General features: G+C 37.8%; 2 protein-coding genes across 2 annotated transcripts in view; one reads left to right on the top strand and one right to left on the bottom strand.

Annotated features, from left to right (window-relative positions):
• Positions 1 to 20,830, top strand: part of LOC128510924 (uncharacterized) — a 236,230-nt gene that overhangs the window by 95,964 nt on the left and 119,436 nt on the right. The window lies entirely within an intron of this gene.
• grip2b (glutamate receptor interacting protein 2b) overlaps positions 1 to 20,830 on the bottom strand; it is a 114,992-nt gene that overhangs the window by 20,589 nt on the left and 73,573 nt on the right. Inside the window, exons 10-16 of the mRNA XM_053483991.1 lie at positions 18,382 to 18,522; positions 18,121 to 18,273; positions 17,120 to 17,309; positions 10,059 to 10,204; positions 8,698 to 8,778; positions 5,088 to 5,151; positions 4,658 to 4,803 (exon numbers count right to left, since the gene is read on the bottom strand). Of these exons, the coding sequence (XP_053339966.1) occupies positions 4,658 to 4,803; positions 5,088 to 5,151; positions 8,698 to 8,778; positions 10,059 to 10,204; positions 17,120 to 17,309; positions 18,121 to 18,273; positions 18,382 to 18,522 (921 nt within the window). The remainder of the gene's footprint in view (positions 1 to 4,657; positions 4,804 to 5,087; positions 5,152 to 8,697; positions 8,779 to 10,058; positions 10,205 to 17,119; positions 17,310 to 18,120; positions 18,274 to 18,381; positions 18,523 to 20,830) is intronic.

The following is a 20,830-nucleotide window of genomic DNA, read 5'->3' as shown; positions in this document are numbered from 1 at the left end:
AAGACCAAGCTTTCATGGCATGTCATGCACGAATACTTAAAAAGAAAACATGTTGGTGTCACGGATGGCGAAACGTCAGCAGGGTCAGTAAAAAAGGGAATAATCGCCCAACTAATCGATTATCAAAATAACCGTTAGTTGCAGCCCTAATATACAGTATAACTTACACTGGAAATAGTTTACACTGTTCAAACATACAGGAGGTATTTGTTTCAAAAGCTTTATGTTCAGTAAAAAGTAAGATTAGGATTTTTTTCTTGTTTTTTAATTTGCTTTTTTGTAAAGATATTTAGTTATATTAATCGTTTTATTTAATTTATTTAATGTATTTAATTATTTGGAAATGTCAGTTACTCAGTACTTGAGCAGTCTTTGCACCAAATCCTTTTTACTTGTACTTAAGTAATATATTAAATGCCTAATTTTTACTTGTACTTAAGTAATATATTGAATGCCTAATTTTTACTTTTACTTAAGTAATATTATTTTGAAGTACTCTTACTTGGGTAAATTTTTTGGCTACTCTACCCACCTCTGATCTTGAAACCAGTTTGCTGGTATATAATTGATAATCGATGGAGGTGGTGATAATGTTTTGGCTGAGCAGTGTACTGTATGTGCATGTACAGTATGTACCTAAACATGCCTAAACATGGGTAACATTTAAGGATGCTATACTGTATTACCAGTGTATCTACAGGCATGAAAACTATATTTGAAAATACCATACTTTCAATATGTCAAAATGAACAAAGTAGAAGGTGGTGTCACAAGGTTTGGTGGCACTTATTGTGGTACCCATGGAAGTGCACGGGTGGGCGAAGTGATGTTTTCGAAGTCGATTTACTGAGAATAAGTTATATAAACTTCTTATAGAAATAAATAGAATAAATAGAAATGCATGTTCAATAGAATTTTTATTCAGCTTTGAGGAACTCCAGTGAAACTGATGTTATACGGAATTACAGACTTAGTTTTCAGGAATGTCTGAGAAGACATGCATGCTCTATTGAGCTTTTACTTTTTAATAAAATGTTTCCTTTTAAAAGAAATCCCATCAGTTGCTTCTTTAAAATTCTCTTTTTTCATCACTGCTATAAAAAAAAAAATCCACAAGTTACCCAAGAGCTCCTCCTGTCGTTGCTCAATCCTTGGTGGATTATAGATTCTCTTTAAAGCCCATACTCTGCAGCACATCACTACAGGTGCCGACAGGAAGCCTGCAGCCAATTCCTTGTTGGTGTGAGGTTTTACACGCTCATTCCATTTATTTCAAGCTGTTTACATTATATTTGTCACTATCACCTGCTTTTGTTGGTAGTGGCTCAATAGAAATTCATCCTATTTAAGTGTTTTAAAATGAACGAAGTTAAGATTGTGGAAACTTCATTACCCGCAGAAGACTATTCTTATTTAATGCCATCAAATATGAGAGGGGGTATGAGGCTCCCTGGGGGTTGCACAAGCCATTGCACTCCTAAGACCAATTTACACAGCCCATTCAAGGCCAGAATACTGTATGAAAGAAACAGATGCAGAATCAAGGGTCATTGTTGTCGCACCTTCAGGACAGGAGCAGAGGTAGTGACAAGGCAAGATGACAACTGTGTGAAGTTGGAGTCTGACAGTTATCAGTATACACTGTATATCTTATATATAGCAGATGTGATGCACCCTGCACTCCATCAGAGCTGAAACTGTAGTGCATCAAAAACAATGAACTGAAGAATAGACTGAGATTGTGCATGATCATCAGGGTCAGTCATTTATTTTAGGACATGCATCAAAAATATTAAAATGTTTCAAAATGTTATTGACAGCACTGAGCTCATTTTACTATTAGGATGCATTCTGTGCTATGATAATTTAGTTTTGTCTATGAATAGTTACAGACTGTGGCATATGAGCCAATTGTGTCATGCATGATGCAAGCTGATGCATGGGCAGGGCTCGATTTCGGGGGAAGGTGCAGGAGGACATCCCCTTGTTGAAAAAAATGTCAAAAACCATCCCCTCTGTAAAACCACCATCCCCTAACCATTCCCTTTAAATTAATAACTCTGTGTATTATGTTATATTTGTCATGAAAATGAAACATTAAAACTCTCTATGTATGATCATAAACATAATCTCACGCAATTTTGCGTAATTTTTTGCCCTGTTCATATTTTCGCAATAGCTAAGAGTACAGTTCAAGCACAGCTTTTGACATATTTCCAAAAGAAGAGAACTAAAGATATGACACATATGCATGCATGTTTAAATGCATGTGTTTTGCAAAAAATAAAAAATAAATAAAATACTTGACCACACCAGCCTCCTTGAATTTTCTTTACCATTCGACCACTGTGCATAGGTTTTACAGTACATCACACGATGTTGTGTTGGTTGGTTGTGGTTAAATCACACCTCCTCTGACAGCGGAACATTGTGTGCTGCTTAAAAGGCAATGAATGGCATTCATGAGTTCTGTGATTTACTAAATGCAAGTGGAAGCGCCATATTGGGGGTCTGCTTAGCCTCTTTATTATGCTTTAGTGTGAGTCCCAAACCAGTAAAGAGGGAGTGTTGTTTAACACTTAAATTATTTCTGTAGATTCCTTTCTACAAAATTTAATTCATATTAATATAATAAAAGATTTGCAGGATTGACATGTATTTTTGTTTTAGGAACTTTCTGGGAAACATTTTTGGCTGGTAATCAATCATCAGAATAGACAGATAATGTTTCAAGTTCTTTTATCAAGTGTGGATCCCATTGCGACTAGAACCACATTCCTTTACATGAACATTCTGCGGCCGTTCTTAACTGCCTGTTTATGGTAAGGGCAGTTTGTTTATACTTTGGAAAATAGAGCCAACTACGAGGGTGAGTCACAAAATGATCCGCACTCCAGTTATATTCAAACTGTATCATCAGCGCTTTCCATTCAAGGCCACTGTCTTCCCAGTCACTGCTGTGCAAGTGTTAATGTGTTACATAAGGTGATTTGTAACTGCGGGGGAGACAAAAATGGTTGCCAAACTTGTGATTTGCAAAAAAGAAGAGCAGCATGCCATGCATCCTTTTTTGTGGTCTATCTGGTGTCAAAACAACTCATGGAGGAGCATCAACAGAAGCGTTTGGATATCTGCAAACATAATTTGGACCAATACTCTAAGGAAAGTAAAAGTTTCTTAAAAATATCATTACTGGTGACGAGACATGGCTTCAGTACTATGAGCCTGAGATTAAACGGCGGAGTATGGAAAGAAAACATTGTCAATCGCCGATTAAAAGTCAACCTTGGGTGATTTAGTTTTCTGCCATACTCAAGGGCCAGTATTGGAATATTATCAGGAAAAAGATTTACCAATCATCAGTGCTCGTTACAGTGAGATGCTTTTTTTTTTTATATACAGTTCGGCGGGGGAGGGGGTGGGATGTTAAAATCACGTGATTGCAACTCAGCGCAGCTAAATTGCTGTTTGTGTGTTAATGTGTTGTTGAGAACAAAGCGCCATCTAGTGGTGGATCCAGGTAAATGAATAAATAGGGCTTGAATGGGCGTGTTTTTTTGTGAAATCTTGACACGCCTTTCTGGAAAGAAAAGGAGGGGGGATCACGGCGTGCATAGGGCAGCCGTACGCCATTCGCATTGCATATTAGTCGTGGCCAATTCCTCCCCGTCGCTAGGGGGCTCCCACATTAAGGCTACTACTACCACTCAGTCGGGAGGGCGAAGACTATCCCGTGTTTCCTCCGAACCGCGTGACGTCAGCCGACCGTATCTTTTCGAACTGCTTGCTCACGCACCGTTAGGGGCGAAGTAACACACTCGGAGGGAAGCGCTAGCCGCAAGCTCACAGACGCCCCTGATTGGCTTAGAACCGTTATTAATGTGGGAGCGCAAGTACCTCTCATCCCTCCCCCCCTGAGAGAGCTCTCTCTGTGCCTCTGTCTGTGAGAGGAAAACAGCATTCCCAGATGATAGGGCGAGCACTTTACCACTGCACCACTCAGAGACTACAGTGAGATGCTTATTAAGGCGCTGAAGTCTAAATTTCAGATTAAACACAAAGGGCGCTGTGATCTTGCATAACAATGCAATGATTGACCAGCACATGTGTGCTTACACTGTCGACACTCTGCAAAAACATTTTTTTGGATTTGAAGTGTTAAAGCATCCTACCTATAGTCCTGATCTTGAAAGCAGCCCGGAGGACTAAATTCACTTCTAATGAAGAAGTGAAGACATCGGTGCATTCGTGGCTCAAAAATTTCCAAATCTAAACCCAGGGTGCATTAGTGATGTATAATTAGTGCACGTCTATGCTTTCTGAGCAAGGTACGGATTAAGTATTCTAAAATTCCCATGAATGTTTTTTTCCCTTTTGTTTAGGATTTATAGAAGAACTTCTTTCAGAAAAAAAAATATTAGAAAATGACCCCTTTCAGGGGTCGCCACAGCGAATCATTTGCCTCTATCTAACCCTATCACCTGTGCTTCTTAATAATGGGTGTGTAAAGGTCTGATCAAATTCCTATTAATGGTTTAGGAGAAACAGTGGACAAAATGAGTGTTAAGTGTTATGATGATGGACGCCGGTGATGCTGCCCTCGAGGCGACAGATAGTGATGCTTAGATGTCAGATGCACACAAATATCTTTACTTACCAGAGTTGTCTTCATCCTTACGTATCTTTAGCTTGACCAAGTCTTCACTCTGTTGAAGGATCTGCATTGCATCTTCCATTGAGCAGTTCTCCAACCGAATGTTATCTATAGCCAGCAGCTTGTCTCCAGGCTCCAAAGTCCCTGTTCTACAGCAGGAACAGAGCAAATGAAATGTGAATGATGCCTTGATTAAGAACACTGGCGCTCTAATTTATTTATTGCAAAATATCGTCTAGTTTTGATTAACATTAACCCATTAATAATAAAAACAAAAAATTGGCATGGAATAGAAAAAAAACTAATATGCAAATGTTTCAGAAGAAATACCACCTGTTCTAACTGGTTTTAATTTTTGAGAACATTTTGTTCCATTACACTTAGAACCACATTCTCACTGGCATCCTTTTAGAACCTAGACATCTGGCCGTACCTGTGAGCCATGCTTCCTTTCTTTATGTCAGATATGATCAGAGGTTCACCCGGCTTTTTACTGGCTGTTGGAGACAAGACAATGCAGATTAATACATATATGTACTATAGCACAGACACCAAGCATGAATAACACACGAAAGATAAAACTGAGATCAAACTGGTATGATAAAGCAGTAAAATGGAAATTGTGTGCATATTCCTAAAAATCAGCCAGCCTGAATAAAACCTGGATATTTATTAAAACCAGCAAAAAAAAAACTACAGTAGGTATGTGATGGATTTTTGTGAAACACTTAAAGCACTAGGAGCAAGAGTGCCCCCTAATGACCAAGTTTGGAACACAACCTGATAAGTGTTCATAAGGCACCAGTTCTTAGAGTAAGTGAAGCATGAACAGATTTTATTTAATTATGTTTTTTATATATATAATTACAGCAAAAAATTCCATAGGCATATATTGAATTGCATTTTTTAATCACCGTGTCTAGTAAATGGATGTTTGGCACTTATTATTATTATTGCTGTTGTTTATTCTTGATTCTCTCCATCCTCTTTGTATGTGGAACAAATGCCAAATTACTTTCTTTGTGTGATTAACTATTAAAACTTAATCTAATATCTTACTCACTCAGTCTACATACTATACTGCTTATCCCGTACTGGGTCACGTGAGGCTTTCCATAGGGACTCAGGCACGAGGCAGGGTACACTTTGGACAGAGTGCCAGTCCACTGCAGGGCTCAAGCACATACTGTACACACATGACGAACAATTTGGAAAGGGTAATTACATCTGCATGTCTTTGGGAGAAACCTGGGGCGGGAATTGTACCCTCAACCCTGGAGGTATAGTACTAACCACTACGCCACCGTGCTGCCTCAACCTATTTATAATTGAATCTAATCTATTTTAACGGATTACCTAAAGTGAATGGGTTTAATCCAAAGCACAGTATCTCAAAAATGCTAATAAGTAATATGAACTTGGACTTAAACTTGGATCTGTCACTGGAAATTAAAGGAATAAAAGGCTCTATGACAAAAACTTACAAAAATGTATTTACCCTGAGCAGCCATAAGATTAAAACCTTAAAAACTTTAAACCCAATATTGTGTAGATTCTCCTTGTGCCCAAAACAGCTCTGACCTATTGGGGCGTGACTCCACAAGACCTCTAAAGGTGTGCTGTGGTATCTGGAGCCAGCACATTAGCAGCGGATCCTGGAAGTTGCAAGATGGGTCTCCATGGATCAAACTTGTTTTTTCAGCACATCTCATGGATGCTCGATCGGATTGAGAACTGGCAAGCTGTGATCCACTGGGTGTTCTGATACTCTTCTATCATGTCCACATTTGACTTTTATCAGCAATTTGTCCTACATTGACTTTTTGTGGGATCGGACCAGTCAGGTTAGCCTTTGCTTCCCACAAGTATAAATGAGCCTTGGGTGCCCATGATCCTGTCACCAGATTACCGGTACATAATTGATAATCAGTGTTCATTGTATGTGGTGTTAATGTTATGGCTGAACAGTGTACATGATATTATAAACTGCAAATATTTTTAGCACTTTAACATTTTTTTAAAGCTTTATTAAAACTGATTAAACATTTTATTGAATTTAATGTGAGCTTTTCAGTTCATCCCCAAAATGTTCAAGTGTTCAACCTCAGCAAACCATGTCTTTATAAATCTCACCTTGAGCAGAGAGGCATCGTTATGCTGGAGCAGGTTTGAGCCTTTTAGTTCCAGTGAGGAGAGATTGTATTGCTATAGCCTACAAAGACATCTTGCACAATTACGTGCATCTAACCTTGTGGCCTTACAGCCTTATGGCCTTTCAGCCATGTTGTCAATTTAGTTCAGTATATTTCCATAATAGGAAGTACTAGATTATTTTCACTTGTAAGAAAGACAGCTTGAGAAAGTGAGCTAAACAATGGAACTGAGCAGAACTGAAGGCTGGATCACATTTATGAGTGTGAAGAATGAAAAGAGATAACTGATCTAAGCTGACAGATGTGGATTTAAAAAATAAAACTGCTTTAACATGTACTGCACAGGATTTGCTGATGCTGTAAGACAAATTATGATTGATACTTCAGCTCTAACAAGAATATAAATGAGCTAAACATCTCACTGAATGATACTGAATTGGAATGTCAGTGTGCCTGGGGTATGAAGTGTATAAAAAGTGCCTAAAGAAGCGGTTTTAAGGAGGAAAGAACCATAAAGCAACCTGCCAAATGGGGATTAAACAAATACTGTAGAGCCGATGGCAGACTCAAGTTACTGGAACACATCAGTGCAGCAGAGGGAGATATGTTAATTCATTCTTTAAGAACATTTGGCTATGACATTAGTCTTACCTGGACCCTAATCTTCCACTAATAACCATAATAATAGTCCAATCAGAATAAAACATGCATCAGAAAAGATAGGAAGGCTGACCTAACCTACTGTAACTTCTCCTTCCTTGCGCATGTCAAAAAAGTTATATTTAGATTAAATGCTTTGTGCATGTAAACGGCCATGTAGTCAAACCTACTATTATAAATGTAATAATGAACTTGTTAACTTGTTAATCATTAACTAGACATTTACAAGAACAGGAATAAATCAGTATATCGTGGCAAGCGGTAGAGGGTGGTAACTACGGGTGCTCAGGTCAATCAGCCACCGATCGAAATCAGGCAATAATTCATACATTTTTACTGTTCGGGTGTCTCTCAACTGGTCGTTCACATAAACTAATACTATTGTGATGATGCAAAATGCACAAGTGGACAGACATCAATATGCCATCGCCTGTCTGGGAATTTTACCAAGTGTCTTTAAAAGATATAAAATTTGCAATAAGAAAGTTTTATTTTCCAAAACAAATCCACATGGGGGAATGTCTGCCTAAAGCTTTAACCCAACAAAGCTGACTTCATAATTAGTTTTTATTTGTGTCTTGAAGGACTGATTCCTTGAAAGACTATTTACAGAATGTTTACCTTTAATCCATTTAAACTGGATCGATCATGAAAGATCAGACAATGCTTGATATTTCAGGTTTGCTTTTTAAGACATCAGTCTATTTTTATTATAATTTTTTTTGTTATGGATTCAACCATAGCTACATCTTTTGTGATGTCAGGCAGACTTGTACATCCATGAACACTTTGCAGTGTAGCTAAATACTGTAACTTCATGTGGACATACAGTATCACTTGAACAATGGGAATTTATGCTGGCATGTCTTCGCGTTTGGGGAAATATTAGCTAGTGGGTCACAGGTGACATTTTGCAATACATCTCATATATAAAACTTAACAGTTTAAATAAAGTGAGGTTAGTAAATAATTATGTTGACAGGATGACACAAATGAGATTCTGTTGCTCAACACAATTTTAGGCAATTCTTCAATACTTGGGAGTGTATTTATTAAAAACACATTAAGTAAGACTTCTACTACTTGTAGCTCCAGATGTCTGATACTAAATCTGGTCTTGGGGAAGACTGTGTAAACAGTTCTTCTGCTGAATTCTTTCATAGAAATGAAGGCAGGGAGAAATCCAAACTTGATGCGAATCAGGCATGGATGAAATCAGTTGGCTCTTACCACTAATTGTGATCCCAAGCTCGACTCCCCTCTTCTTTGGCAGCTTCACATGAAAGGTACCGCTGCTGGGCACGACTGACTCTATTGATTGGCAAAAAGAGTGTGAGTGGAATGTATAAAATAAGAAGTATATAAAAAAGAAAAAATACAGAATATAAAACACTACGTATATACACAGTACACTACATAGCCGAAGATTTTTAAACACCTGATCTTTACACCCATATGTGGATCTTGCCTAAGCAAAGAAAGCTATAGACCATTTTAAAATGTGAAAATCCCCAGCGGCCCAGCCGAACCTTTAATCGCATACTGTATCTGATCAACAGACAAGACACTCATATGTATTAACTTTATACATATTTATACAACCTAACCTAGTGCCAGTCTGCAGTCTAGTTAGAATTAAATTCAATGGTTGCAACAAGAAGGTCATTCAACATAAGAAACCTGTGGCAGAACTTCTTTTCATTTGCCATTATTATGATTATGAAGTATGATTCCATAGTAATAATGACATAGATGATATGCTCTTGTTTCCAACACTTAACCCTGGAGGTGCCAGGCCACAGTGCTTAACACTACATCACTTGTGCTGCCATAAAGTTTTTATTTATTTATTTATTTACTATAAATGATATCTCACGACACACCTGCAGTACTTTTAAGGCCTGAGGTGATTTTAGAGCCTGTTGAGGCACTAGAGAAACATTTGCAGGCGACCTCTTCAACCAGCATTTATCACCATCGTCTTATAAAAAAATTAATGTTTGTCAGCCCTCGGCAGCTCCCTAGTGACCTGGGGGCCTTAGCAGCTGCCTGCCTTTCCTGTTAACAAGTAGAGCCTCTGATCGTGGCCTACCAGGGGGCTGTGGCCCACACTTGTGCATATTCTAGACCAAAATCATACATTTTCTTTTCACTGAAATTAAAGTAACTAGCCTGAACAACCCAGGCATGATTTGGAAGGTGGGCATGAACTCATGTGGCATGCACAGGGCTCTGACCTCAACCTCACTGAAACACCACTGAAACGCAGACTGCACCCCAGGCTTTTTCGACTGACAGCATCCGACCTCACTAATGCTCATGTGGCTTAATGAACACAAATTCCTACAGCTACATTCCAAAATCTAAAAGAAAAAAAAAAAAAAAACAAGCTTCAGAAGAGTGGAGGTTTATGGTAAAACCAAGAAGAGGTTGTTCACAAAGCACATATACAGGTAGGTGTGATATGTATTTGGTGTCCATAATAATTTAGAAGATATACTGTATTTTATACAATATAAAGTATTATTAAAATGATATTTTGTGACTCGGGGCATTCTGCAGAATTCTGATATCTGCTTAAAAATACAAACCTGCTACATCAAACTCAATCTCCAGAGTGACCCTATTAGTCAGAGCAGCATCTCGGAGCAGCTGATTGGCCTCCTCCATCGTGCCATCCTCTGTTGGAATGCCATTTATTGACAAGAGCCGGTCACCAACTTGGAGCAGCCCACACCTGTCAATCAGACCGACATCATTATAACAATTGCAATTATATTTAAAGTTGCCAAAAGCCTATCTACTGTAATACTGATGAAGATTCCAGGTAGATTTGAAGCAGTTTGCAAAAAAAAAAAAAAAAACAGACAGGAAGATCATCTCTCGAGCACCTTTGATAAATCATCTAGTGAAATAATTTGCAGAAAAGAAAGTAAGTGCCGCTCGAGGACTTGATTGGTGCGAGGCAGTAAAAATGTGTCAGAAGAGCTCTTTTAGAGAATAATACTGAGACACACTAATCAAATTTAAATTTAAATGAGAAAATATCTGCCATTTAACTGTAAGAAAAATTAATAATTTAACTTACAAAAAGCCACCACATCTGGGATTGCTCACAAGTAATACATAGGTAATTCTTTCAACAGATATCAACAAGTACTGCAGTTATCTCTTACGCTCCGTTTTTAAGCGTGACTCATGTTTTATTTCCAAACACATTAATTTCCATCAAAGACTCCATTAACTGAATCATCATACTGTATCATTTACATATTGCAGCCAAAATATGACTGTAAAATTCTACCCTTGGAAAATTGTACCAGTAGGCGTAAATTCATGCAGATGGCGCATTTCACACCATTAGGGGCAGATCACTAATTTGATAAAAAATGCTAACAGAAAGATGTGCAATGTATACGCATCAGATAAAGGGAAAACACACCCATTCATTCATTGAAGCAGGCCACCTTTTCCCAGTGCTCCAAACTGTGTGTTCTGACGCCTTTCTATCATAGTCATTTCCAACAATTAGTGCTTTAATGACTCTCCTGTGGGATCAGACCAGACAGGCTATCCAATGCCACTTAGTCCTTGCCTCATATCCTTCCATTTGTCTATTTCGCCCTGGCATCAGATTGAATTAATGACTACTGCTGTCTGTTTAACCCTTGAAATGCCACAGAGATAAACCATGTTCTTTACTTAACTTGTCCACTAGTGGTTATGGATGATTAGTTCCCTGTCTTGCCTGCCGTGCTTTCTTAATGCTTCCTCTGAAAAGCATCAGATTCATCTCCATAACATTTTAAGTGCAGATTATATCAGCAAATCTCCATCTAATGTTTTCAGGTGGACCAGAGATCAGTGCACAGGACTTCATCTGGGTTCAAAAGAACATGTCCAGATATAATAAACTCTTGGGACAAATACAGTAGTGTGAGAAAGTCTTGTGCCATTCCTCATTCCTTCCTAGTAAATTAAATCATGTAAATTATTAGGTGCCTAAAGATACAATTTAAAAATTGGTTGTGTATATATCAACCTTAGCGGCAACCTCTAGATTTCCCCTTCATCTATTCCATTCACTCAGCATTCAGCATCACAAGTATACAGTACTAATCACCAGCCTGATCATCTGTCATCATCTGCACCTGTTTCTTACGATTCATGCTTTAAGTTAAATGCTTTTTATGCTTGAATTATTTATGGGTCACTGCCTGACCCTACAAACAAAACGCATTAATCTGAGAGCTAAAAACTTGCCAAAAATATGAGTTAGAAAAGTCCTTCAGAGTCGTTCCAGGAGAATTATTCCTCACGACCACATAAAAAAAAAGAAAAAGAAATTGTGTCTCTTCGTGGTGGTTCAAGACTTTTGAACAGTACTGTAGATTTAGAAAAAAAGTGCAAATGTCAAACACTGTTAGTTTTAAATTATTGGTCAACTCCCACCCACCACTTTGAAAGCATCTACCAGTCTGGGAGGGTGATACTAGAGAGCACAAACTGTCCTATTATGTATATATGAGCACTGAATGATAAGTGAAAACAGTTAACACACCACAATAATATTTGGAACTTTCCACAAATGCACTCTACAGACAGATAACATGGTAATCCTAAAGTAGCACCTAATAAGGACATCTACAAAAGAAGAACAGCCCAAAAGGCCAAACAATGTAAAATGAGTTATAGGGTGTGCAGTTACAGGGCCACCCGTCTAAACATTACAGCTGGCTTTAACTCTACTTTGTCCCTATGCTAATGTAAAGCACTGACAAAACACAGCACAGAGCTGTTACCCCATCCATCTGTACTGTAACAACAGATCTCAGCAGGTTCTGATCTCTCAGATCGTATGCCTTCGGAGAGAACTCAAGAATCAGAGTAGGGTTTAAACTGGGAAAATGGGAAAACCTGTTTAGCGTCGCTACAAATAAAAATTCTAAAAAAAGACAAAATTGACAGTTAGATTTTACCTGCCGGTAAAATACTCCGAGATGTCTGCTCTATAAAAACAGAAATACATTTACTAAAAAAAAAAAAAAAGGATTACTGTAAAGTTAAGTTGTATATATACATATTTATAAACCTTACCCTTAACCTTCACTTTTTTAAAATTAACTTCTTCTTTGTCTTTCGGCTGTTCCCTTTTAGGGGTCGGCACAGCGAATCATCTGCCTCCATCTAACCCTATCCTCTGCATCCTCGTTCACACCAACTAACTTCATGTCCTCTCTCATTACATCCATAAATCTCCTTCTACCAATATATTCACAATCTCTCCCCTGAAAATGTCCAAACCACCTCAATCTGGCCTTTCTGACTTAAACTCCAAAACATCTAACATGGGTTGTCTCTCTGATGAACTAATTCTTGATCCTATCCATCCTTTTCACTCCCACGGAGAACCTAAACATCTTCAGCTCTGCTACCTCCAACTCTGCCTCCTGTCTTTTTTTTCAGTGCCACTGTCTCTAAGCTGTAGAGCATCGCTGGTCTCACCATTGTCCTGTACACCTTTCCTTTCACACTCGCTGATACTCTTTTGTCACATAACACATCTGACACTTTTCTTCACCCATTCCAACCTGCCTGTACGCACCTTTTCACCTCCTTTCCACACTCTCCGTTGCTCTGGACCGTTGACCCGAATTACTTTCAAAAAAGTCCTGCACCTTCTTTACCTCTGCTCCCTGTATCCTCACCATTCCACTTCGGTTCCTCTCATTTACACACATGTATTCTGTCTTGCTGTGGCAAACCATCATTCCTTTGCTTTTCAGATGTACCTCCACCTCTCCAAATTTTCCTCCACCTGTTCCCTGCTCTCGCTACAAAGCACAATGTCATCTGCAAACATCATAGTCCATGGAGACTCCTGTCTAACCTCATCTGTCATCCTGTCCAACACCAGAGCAAACAAAAAGGGCTCAGAGCCGATCCTTGATGCAAACTCACCTCCACCTTGAACTCTTCTGTCACACCTACTGTACAGCACACCACCTCTCACTGTCTTACAGCTCAAGTCATACATGTACTCTTCCTAGGGGTGAAACCGTATTGCTGTTTACTAATGCTCACCTCTGCCCTTAACCTAGCTTCACTACTCTTTTCCACAGCTTCATTGTATGGCTCATTAGCTTTATGCCTCTGTGATTGCCACAGCTCTGCACATCCCCCTTGTTCTTAAAAATCGGCACCAATACACTTCTCCATTCCTCTGGAATCCTCTCACTCTCCAAAATCCTAAGCACTTTCATACCTCCATAGGTATGTCATGAGGACCAACTGCCTTTCCACTCTTCCTCCACTCCACCTCACTCTTACTGATTTTTGCTACTTCCTGCTCCACAACCTCTTCTGCTCTTTGTTCTCTTTCATTTTTCTCATTCATCAACTCCTTAAAGTACTCCTTCCATCTTTCCATCACCCTTCCAACATCTGTCAGTACATTTCCATCTCTATCTTTAAGCACTCTAACCTGCTGCACATCTTTCCCATCTCTATCTCTCTGCCTCACCAACCTGTACAGATCCACCTCTCCCTCCTTACTGTCCAACCTAGCATACAAGTCCTTATATGCTCTTCGTTTATCCTTTGCCACCTCTACCTTCACCTTATGCTGCATCTCCCTGTACTCCTGTCCACCACCTTTAGTCCTTTCTGTGTCCCACTTTTTCTTAGCTAACCTCTTCCTCTGTACACACTCCTGTACTTCCTTGTTCCACCACTAAAATAAACTAATGATGAATAATTTACTTTATAGTCATTTTTAGACATTGAGATGTATCTGGAACACTGGTGTACAAAAAAAATACATGCTTTTTTTGAAAATGAGCCAATTAAAATGTTCTCCTAATGTGATATAATAAGATAACCTTCACTGTTGCTCAGCTCTGCTGTTCTCTATCAAAGCTTATTTATACAGAAACTGAAATTACATGTTTGGAAAAGAAGTAAAGCAGTGTGTGTGCTGTAAAAAAAAAAAAAAAAAGATTATATAAGAATTTTTGCCATTTGGTGAAGCCATGAAACCTACTGTATAGTATCTTGTTAAATAAACAGTAAAATATAGAACCTTTTAATTACATATTTTACATACTGTATGTGAAGATAAGCATATTTAACTCTTTCATTTCCAATAATTATCTTTTTAGAGTGGGAAAATTTGTAAAAAGGCATTAAAATGTAGGCAACATTATCGTTTTTCACTTGTTGGAATGAAAAGTGCCACATATTGGCTAAGAGAGATTTAATGAGCTTTGTTGAGAAAAAAAAGGTAGAATTTTGCCTCGGGGATCCTAAATCCTGTAACTGCTTTGTAATCAGGCTAATATCAGTTTGGGGCATAATTATTTAACTTTTCAAGGTCTACAGTATTATTCCCCTTTCAACAATAATTGCTTGGTGTTAAACTAGCATAAAAGAATGAACTAATTAATGCTTGAAAATTAACTTTAAGTCAGCACAACTCAGCAAGCAAAAGCAACCTTAACAAATTTATATCCTGGTGTACTAATGATATAAAAAGTGATTTGCTTTTATGTAGGGCTGTCCACTATACATATCGCTTGCTTTCACTGGAGGGTACAGTCCTATAACTAATGGACAATCAGTTTATCTCAAGGGTGGTTAAATATTAAAATGATTTTTATGAACATTATAACAGCACAAAACATATTTAAGACTGTATAACTGAATTTTTGTGCAGTAGTCGCATTATAATGTTGTTCATTAAAAGTATTTGTAAAAATACCTGTATTGTAACTATTTATGAATAAACACTAAAAACTGCAACATAGCTGAAGCCTGAAAATGCCTCGCACCACAGACCCGTCATAATGTGACACATTTGCTTCACAGCTTGTGAGGAACAACTAAGAACTAAATGAAAATGAGAGCCCAAAAACCTGCCCAAAAATAAATGCAAAAAGCCTGGAGAACTTTCCCTCAAGAAAATCTGGCTCTTTGGGAGCAAAATACGAAGAAATGGGGGTGGCTCAAGAATTCTGCACAGTACTGTATATTCAAACTTGTAATGTAATTTAATGTAATGTAGTTTAACCAGGGACAGTTGTGACCATTGTATTTATTTTGTACAACTGTGGTAGGGGCTACGGTTAACATTTTTTACGTATATTTTAACACTACGGGCAATTTGGGAACGTCAATTAGCCTAATCGGCATAGATAGAAAATTGAAAATAAAATGAAAAAACTGACTTACAAATACATAAAAAATACATAAAATACATATAGTACTGTAGTAGTACTAGTACTGAACTAGTAAAATTTACTGTAAGTGTTTTGGAATTTCAGCTGTTTTTTTTTTTTTTTTTTCTTCTGCACCAAAGTAAATTTAAATTATTAAACAAGTTTTTAGAAATATAGCCAACATCCAACAGTAAAGAATAATGAATGGAAATGATTTTATCCATTGGAATAAGAACTTAACTGTTACAAGATTGCACCCTGAAATTGGCTATTTTCCTCAGAATCAACACCACAGCAGGAACTTTCTCACATCACTGAAAACAAGCAGGAAGGGAAACAAACTGAAAGACAACGATTCACAGTGTTTTGTAATAGGATTCAAAAACTGGCCTACTGTCACTCATGCTGCGTAAACACGACTATGACAGTCTCCAGCCTTCCAAACATTTTTAAAGTTAGGCTGCCAACCGCAAGTCACCCTGATAAGAGGTGAAATTCTGCTTCGTCTTCATCCCTGCTGAGCCTTGACCCAGATTCAGATTTAAAATGAACTTGCATTCAACCTGATGTTGAATGCCAGAACTACAGAGACTGCTGTCATCAGCTCATTCAGCCCTCATGCTGCATAATTTTCATTTCATTTCACAGAATATAAATGGGCATGAATCACCCTTCAGGATGTGAACGGTCAATAAGAAAGATTAGATGAGATGAGACTACTGCTGAGCTGGAGATGAACTGGTAATGCAACTCTCTGTGCCCTAGAGAGGTAAATGGATATAAGGCCAGCCCTGTGGAATATATGTACACTTACGGTCCACTTTATTAGGAACACCTATGCAATTACCGATAATGCATTACAGACATTCTGGAAGCGTGCTTGTATATCAAAGCACTCGTATATCAAAGTGAATTTTCCCATAAGAAACAATAGAAACTCTGATGATTCATTTAACAATCCCAAAATATTAAAATAAAAATAATTAATATAAAATATAAAATAAAAATAAAACATGTTACCTTTGAAAAGAATCCTTACAGAGCAATGTTTCAGTTAGTGTGTGTGTGTGTTTGTGGCATCGAAAGTAAATTAAACAGTGGTATGTTTGTTGGTGCCAAATGGGTCGATTTAAGTATTTCAGTATTTTAACTTATAAATCTAACTGATCTTTGAAGGTAACGCAAGTTTCCATGTTATTTTTGCATTCCGACTTAAAACTCAGGAAATGAAACTATCCGCATGAATGCAGCTAGTGAATGCAGTAATTACTATTGCTCTGATGGCAGCAGGTAAAATAAGCTCGATAAGATAAGCATGCTCAAACTAAAGCGCCTTAAAAGTAAATGTGTGGCTTTTTCACATCAAAGGATTCCGACACTACAACATGCAACAAATGTCGTTCATCAATTGTGTGTAAAGGGGGAAACACGCTCACTTTTCAGCTGAGCTGTCAGGCTCTATAAATCGGATCACTGGAGGTGCGGAAAGCGTCTCAGTAGCAAATATCCCCCCTTGCAGCTGAACTCCAAAGCCGCTGAGAGGATCTCCCGTTAGAGTGACCTCGCTGGACTCCGTATGAACTATCTGACCTCCGGGACCCACTGAACTCGAGGCTAGAGAAACAGCTAAAAAAAGGAAGCAAAAAAGATAAATAAATCTAGGTTAGACGTATGACTGATATTTTAGTTGACGAGAGCTCCAAAAAAAATGATTAGCTTGTTACAGTAAATACAATAAAATAAATTAATAGTAATTAGATAAATATTTCAAAGTAAACCTTTTGGTGTGTGGGTTTGTTTCAATTTTGTTTTAATTGTATTTTCGGTGTGTGGTTTTGTATGTACATATGGTTTTGATTTAATGGCTGAACAGACGAGAGGGGAAATGAGGTTGCTGCTGTGGTTTTTACATAAACAACATTTTACATTTTACATTGTATCTTTAGGCACTTTGCAGTCTGTCACAGGAAAACATACATTCCCATTTCTGCAATTTAATATACCGTACATAATTTAATTTAATAGGGGAAGAAATGAGGGGTGGCTCAAGACTTATAGACTTATTCTTAGTATATTTCTTGTATATTTGTAAGGTATTTATTATATAAAAAAGAAAACATATAAAATGGACAAAAGGTTCATTTTATTATCACCAATCACTGGGTTAAGCATGTACTGTACGTTAGTCCATACGGTTGTTAAGCAGTACTCGAAGTCGTATAAAAGTATAATTACTACATGAAAAAAGTTTTATTTTTGCTACTTATTATAATAGCTACAAGTACACTTTTACTATGCTTAGGTTATGTGTTTTCACCAGGGTAAGGCTGAGATTTGACAGTTCAACCTGACATGATTAAGCACTTGCAAAATACTCAGCTGTTCAGTTTTTCAGTTGTGTGTGCACGCACACATACACAAGGACTAAGCCACTTACATGAGCTCTTGTGCTCTTTTTTCCGCTGTCTCCTCTTGAGCATGGAGTTGCGGGGGCTCATGGGATGGGGAGTGCGGGGCAGAGTGCTGGATGACTGACTCGTCATGCCTGATGTAGTCGTGGAGGCGGGAGAGAAATTAGTGCAGACTACAGCTAGAGAGGGAGAGAGAGAGAGAGAGAGACTTCAGTTTATTTGCCTAATTAATGAGAAAGCAGCCTGCGATACTACCATTTGCAGTATGTTGTTTTTTACATATTTACATTTGCAGTAGTCCTGAGTGATAGATGCATTGCTCGAGGTGGACATCCATGTGGGAGTCTTACAGTGTGCAGCATGCTGAGAATGGCAGTAGGTCACACAAGGGTCCCAGGAATGTGGGTGGTCACTTTTCTGGACCTTCACTACACACAAGTAGACATTACCATTACTTTGCCATTAAGCTACAATTAAATGTAATTAAAAAAGAAAAGACAAAGCATACATTTCTGCTATTCATGAATGTATAAAGCATAAATCAGCTATTCTTATAGTTGAATAAAATGTCACATGAATCACACGTATTAAATGTTTAGATGATGCTTTAATATTCGCCATTACAGTTAATTCAACCCAGATTGCAGACAACTCTGATCCGACCCGACTCGGATCCACTCTGCCTTTGGCAGATCCATCGCAAATCCGGATTGGAGTCTTTTGCAATCTGGGTCGCCACCAAGTGTTTGATGGCATGCCAAAGACGGCAGCAAATCATCTTCTAAATGTCAAGCTCGATAATTTATTCCTGCATAATCTTTTTTCCAAAAAAAAAACAAAAAAAAAAACAGTGACTACCTGAGATGACCCATTAAAATGCTTTGCACAACAAAATTGAATATTATCTGACTAACATGATGTGCTGAATTAAGAGTACAAACCAACATGTAGTTTAAAAGTCAGCTGTGTTATTTAGGTTCATTAGTACTCCCCCTGGTAATAATCCCCACATTGCTTAAAATCCCGGAGGCCAGCTCAAGCCGTATTTGAATGATAATCTTCATTCTGAAACACTGGTGTGTAAAAAAATAAATGCTTCTGCAAAACAACAAGGAAGCTCATTTGGATCGGGTTAATGGTGTCCTCCCTGCTAAAAGGCAGGATGAATAAATTTGTTTGTGTGGGTGTGTGTGGTCTGTCAAGTATGCTTATGTTTGTTGCTCTGGGCTTTAGCATCTCATCCAACATTCTTCCAAACAGCATATGTTGCATAAGACAAGCTCATAGTTCATGTACACGACATCTTATAACACATTTTAGATCATATGCTCCTTAAAAAAGACAAAAATCCTGAATACAGTAATAATGGTTATTATATGGGTAGTTTTACAGTGATGATCAATTTGGGGTTTATCCTTAGATGACAAACATTATCTCCAATTATATGGATATAATGTTTGTCTTGTTTACCTTGATGGCAAGTCAATACATATATGAAAGGCGTTCCCGTCAAACCAGAACTGAAAATGATAATACAATTTATTGAGAATGAAGGCATAAAATCTATTGAATGCAGAAAGCACAGTCCAGTGATGAGACCCTCAATCACAGAAAAATATTAGAATGGTGCAAATATTTTAAAGAAGCCCAGAAGTCTGTGAAAAATGTCCCGGCCAAGGTGGCTCAGATCTCTTTGCAGTTTCAGGAAGTGCAACTTGTCGCTAACTTGCGGAAAAGATGCACCTGTCTGTGGAAACTGTACAAACAATCATTCGCAATTATTCATCAGCCTGATCATGGATACGACCTACTGAGAAAACACTCTACCTTGATGTTAACCAAGCACTACTAAAACACTGGTATAAGTGCAAGTATAAGTTTTTACTCTTATAACTGTGTTCCGTTATCTTGCACAATCAAAAGTCCCAGTTTAACTTGAATGCCCCTTACATATGTTTAACACCATATTATTCGTGGAATTAAACAAGACTGCAACCTAAATAGTTTTACTTTTTTTTCCTCCTATACCAAAGCAATTTGCAAAAACGAACATTTATTCAATTATTATAAGTACAATGTCATATTAAAAAAAGGAAAAATTATTTATGAGTAATGTCCACACTACAATTTGAATCCTGATTTGACTTACATTATAACTGCTACTCTAAAATATTAAAATGAAAATATAGTTGCAAGCAACAATAAGCAGGCCCAAGCACCCTGTGCATTTGCCACCCAGGAGCATCCGAAAGACAGTGGGCAGATGCATTTAAAGGGGACATACCAATACTATCATGACATACTGTAATTTTAGAAAAGGGGGGATTTTATGTTAAGACCTTCAAAAAGCCCTAAAAGCTGAAAAAAAAAAAGGATCATACTATGATGTCACTCAATGTACTAATGCCACACAGAAAGTTATTAGCCACTTTTTGGCAAAGGTTTAAGGCATCATCATGGCTAAACCATTTGAAATCACATCGTAAAAATTCCCTAGTAAGGAGTACATTGGGTGCCCAAAATATGACCCAAAATAACTGACTTCCTGTTGAGCCCATGACATGCAACGCAAAAGTTGTTCAGCTCAGTGAGATCCAAATGTGTACCAGAATTTGTATTCATAAGTGCAAATGTTAAGCACTTATGAATACATATGATACTGGAAAAAAATCCTTAGAAGAACAAAAGGGTTCTCACACAATATGACGACATAGTGCTTGGGCCCTAATAAATGTC

Source organism: Clarias gariepinus, chromosome 23 (assembly GCF_024256425.1).
Source record: "Clarias gariepinus isolate MV-2021 ecotype Netherlands chromosome 23, CGAR_prim_01v2, whole genome shotgun sequence".
Lineage (NCBI taxonomy): Eukaryota > Metazoa > Chordata > Actinopteri > Siluriformes > Clariidae > Clarias > Clarias gariepinus.
Note: the sequence above shows the minus strand (reverse complement) of the source record. Positions and strands in the feature narration are given on the sequence as shown.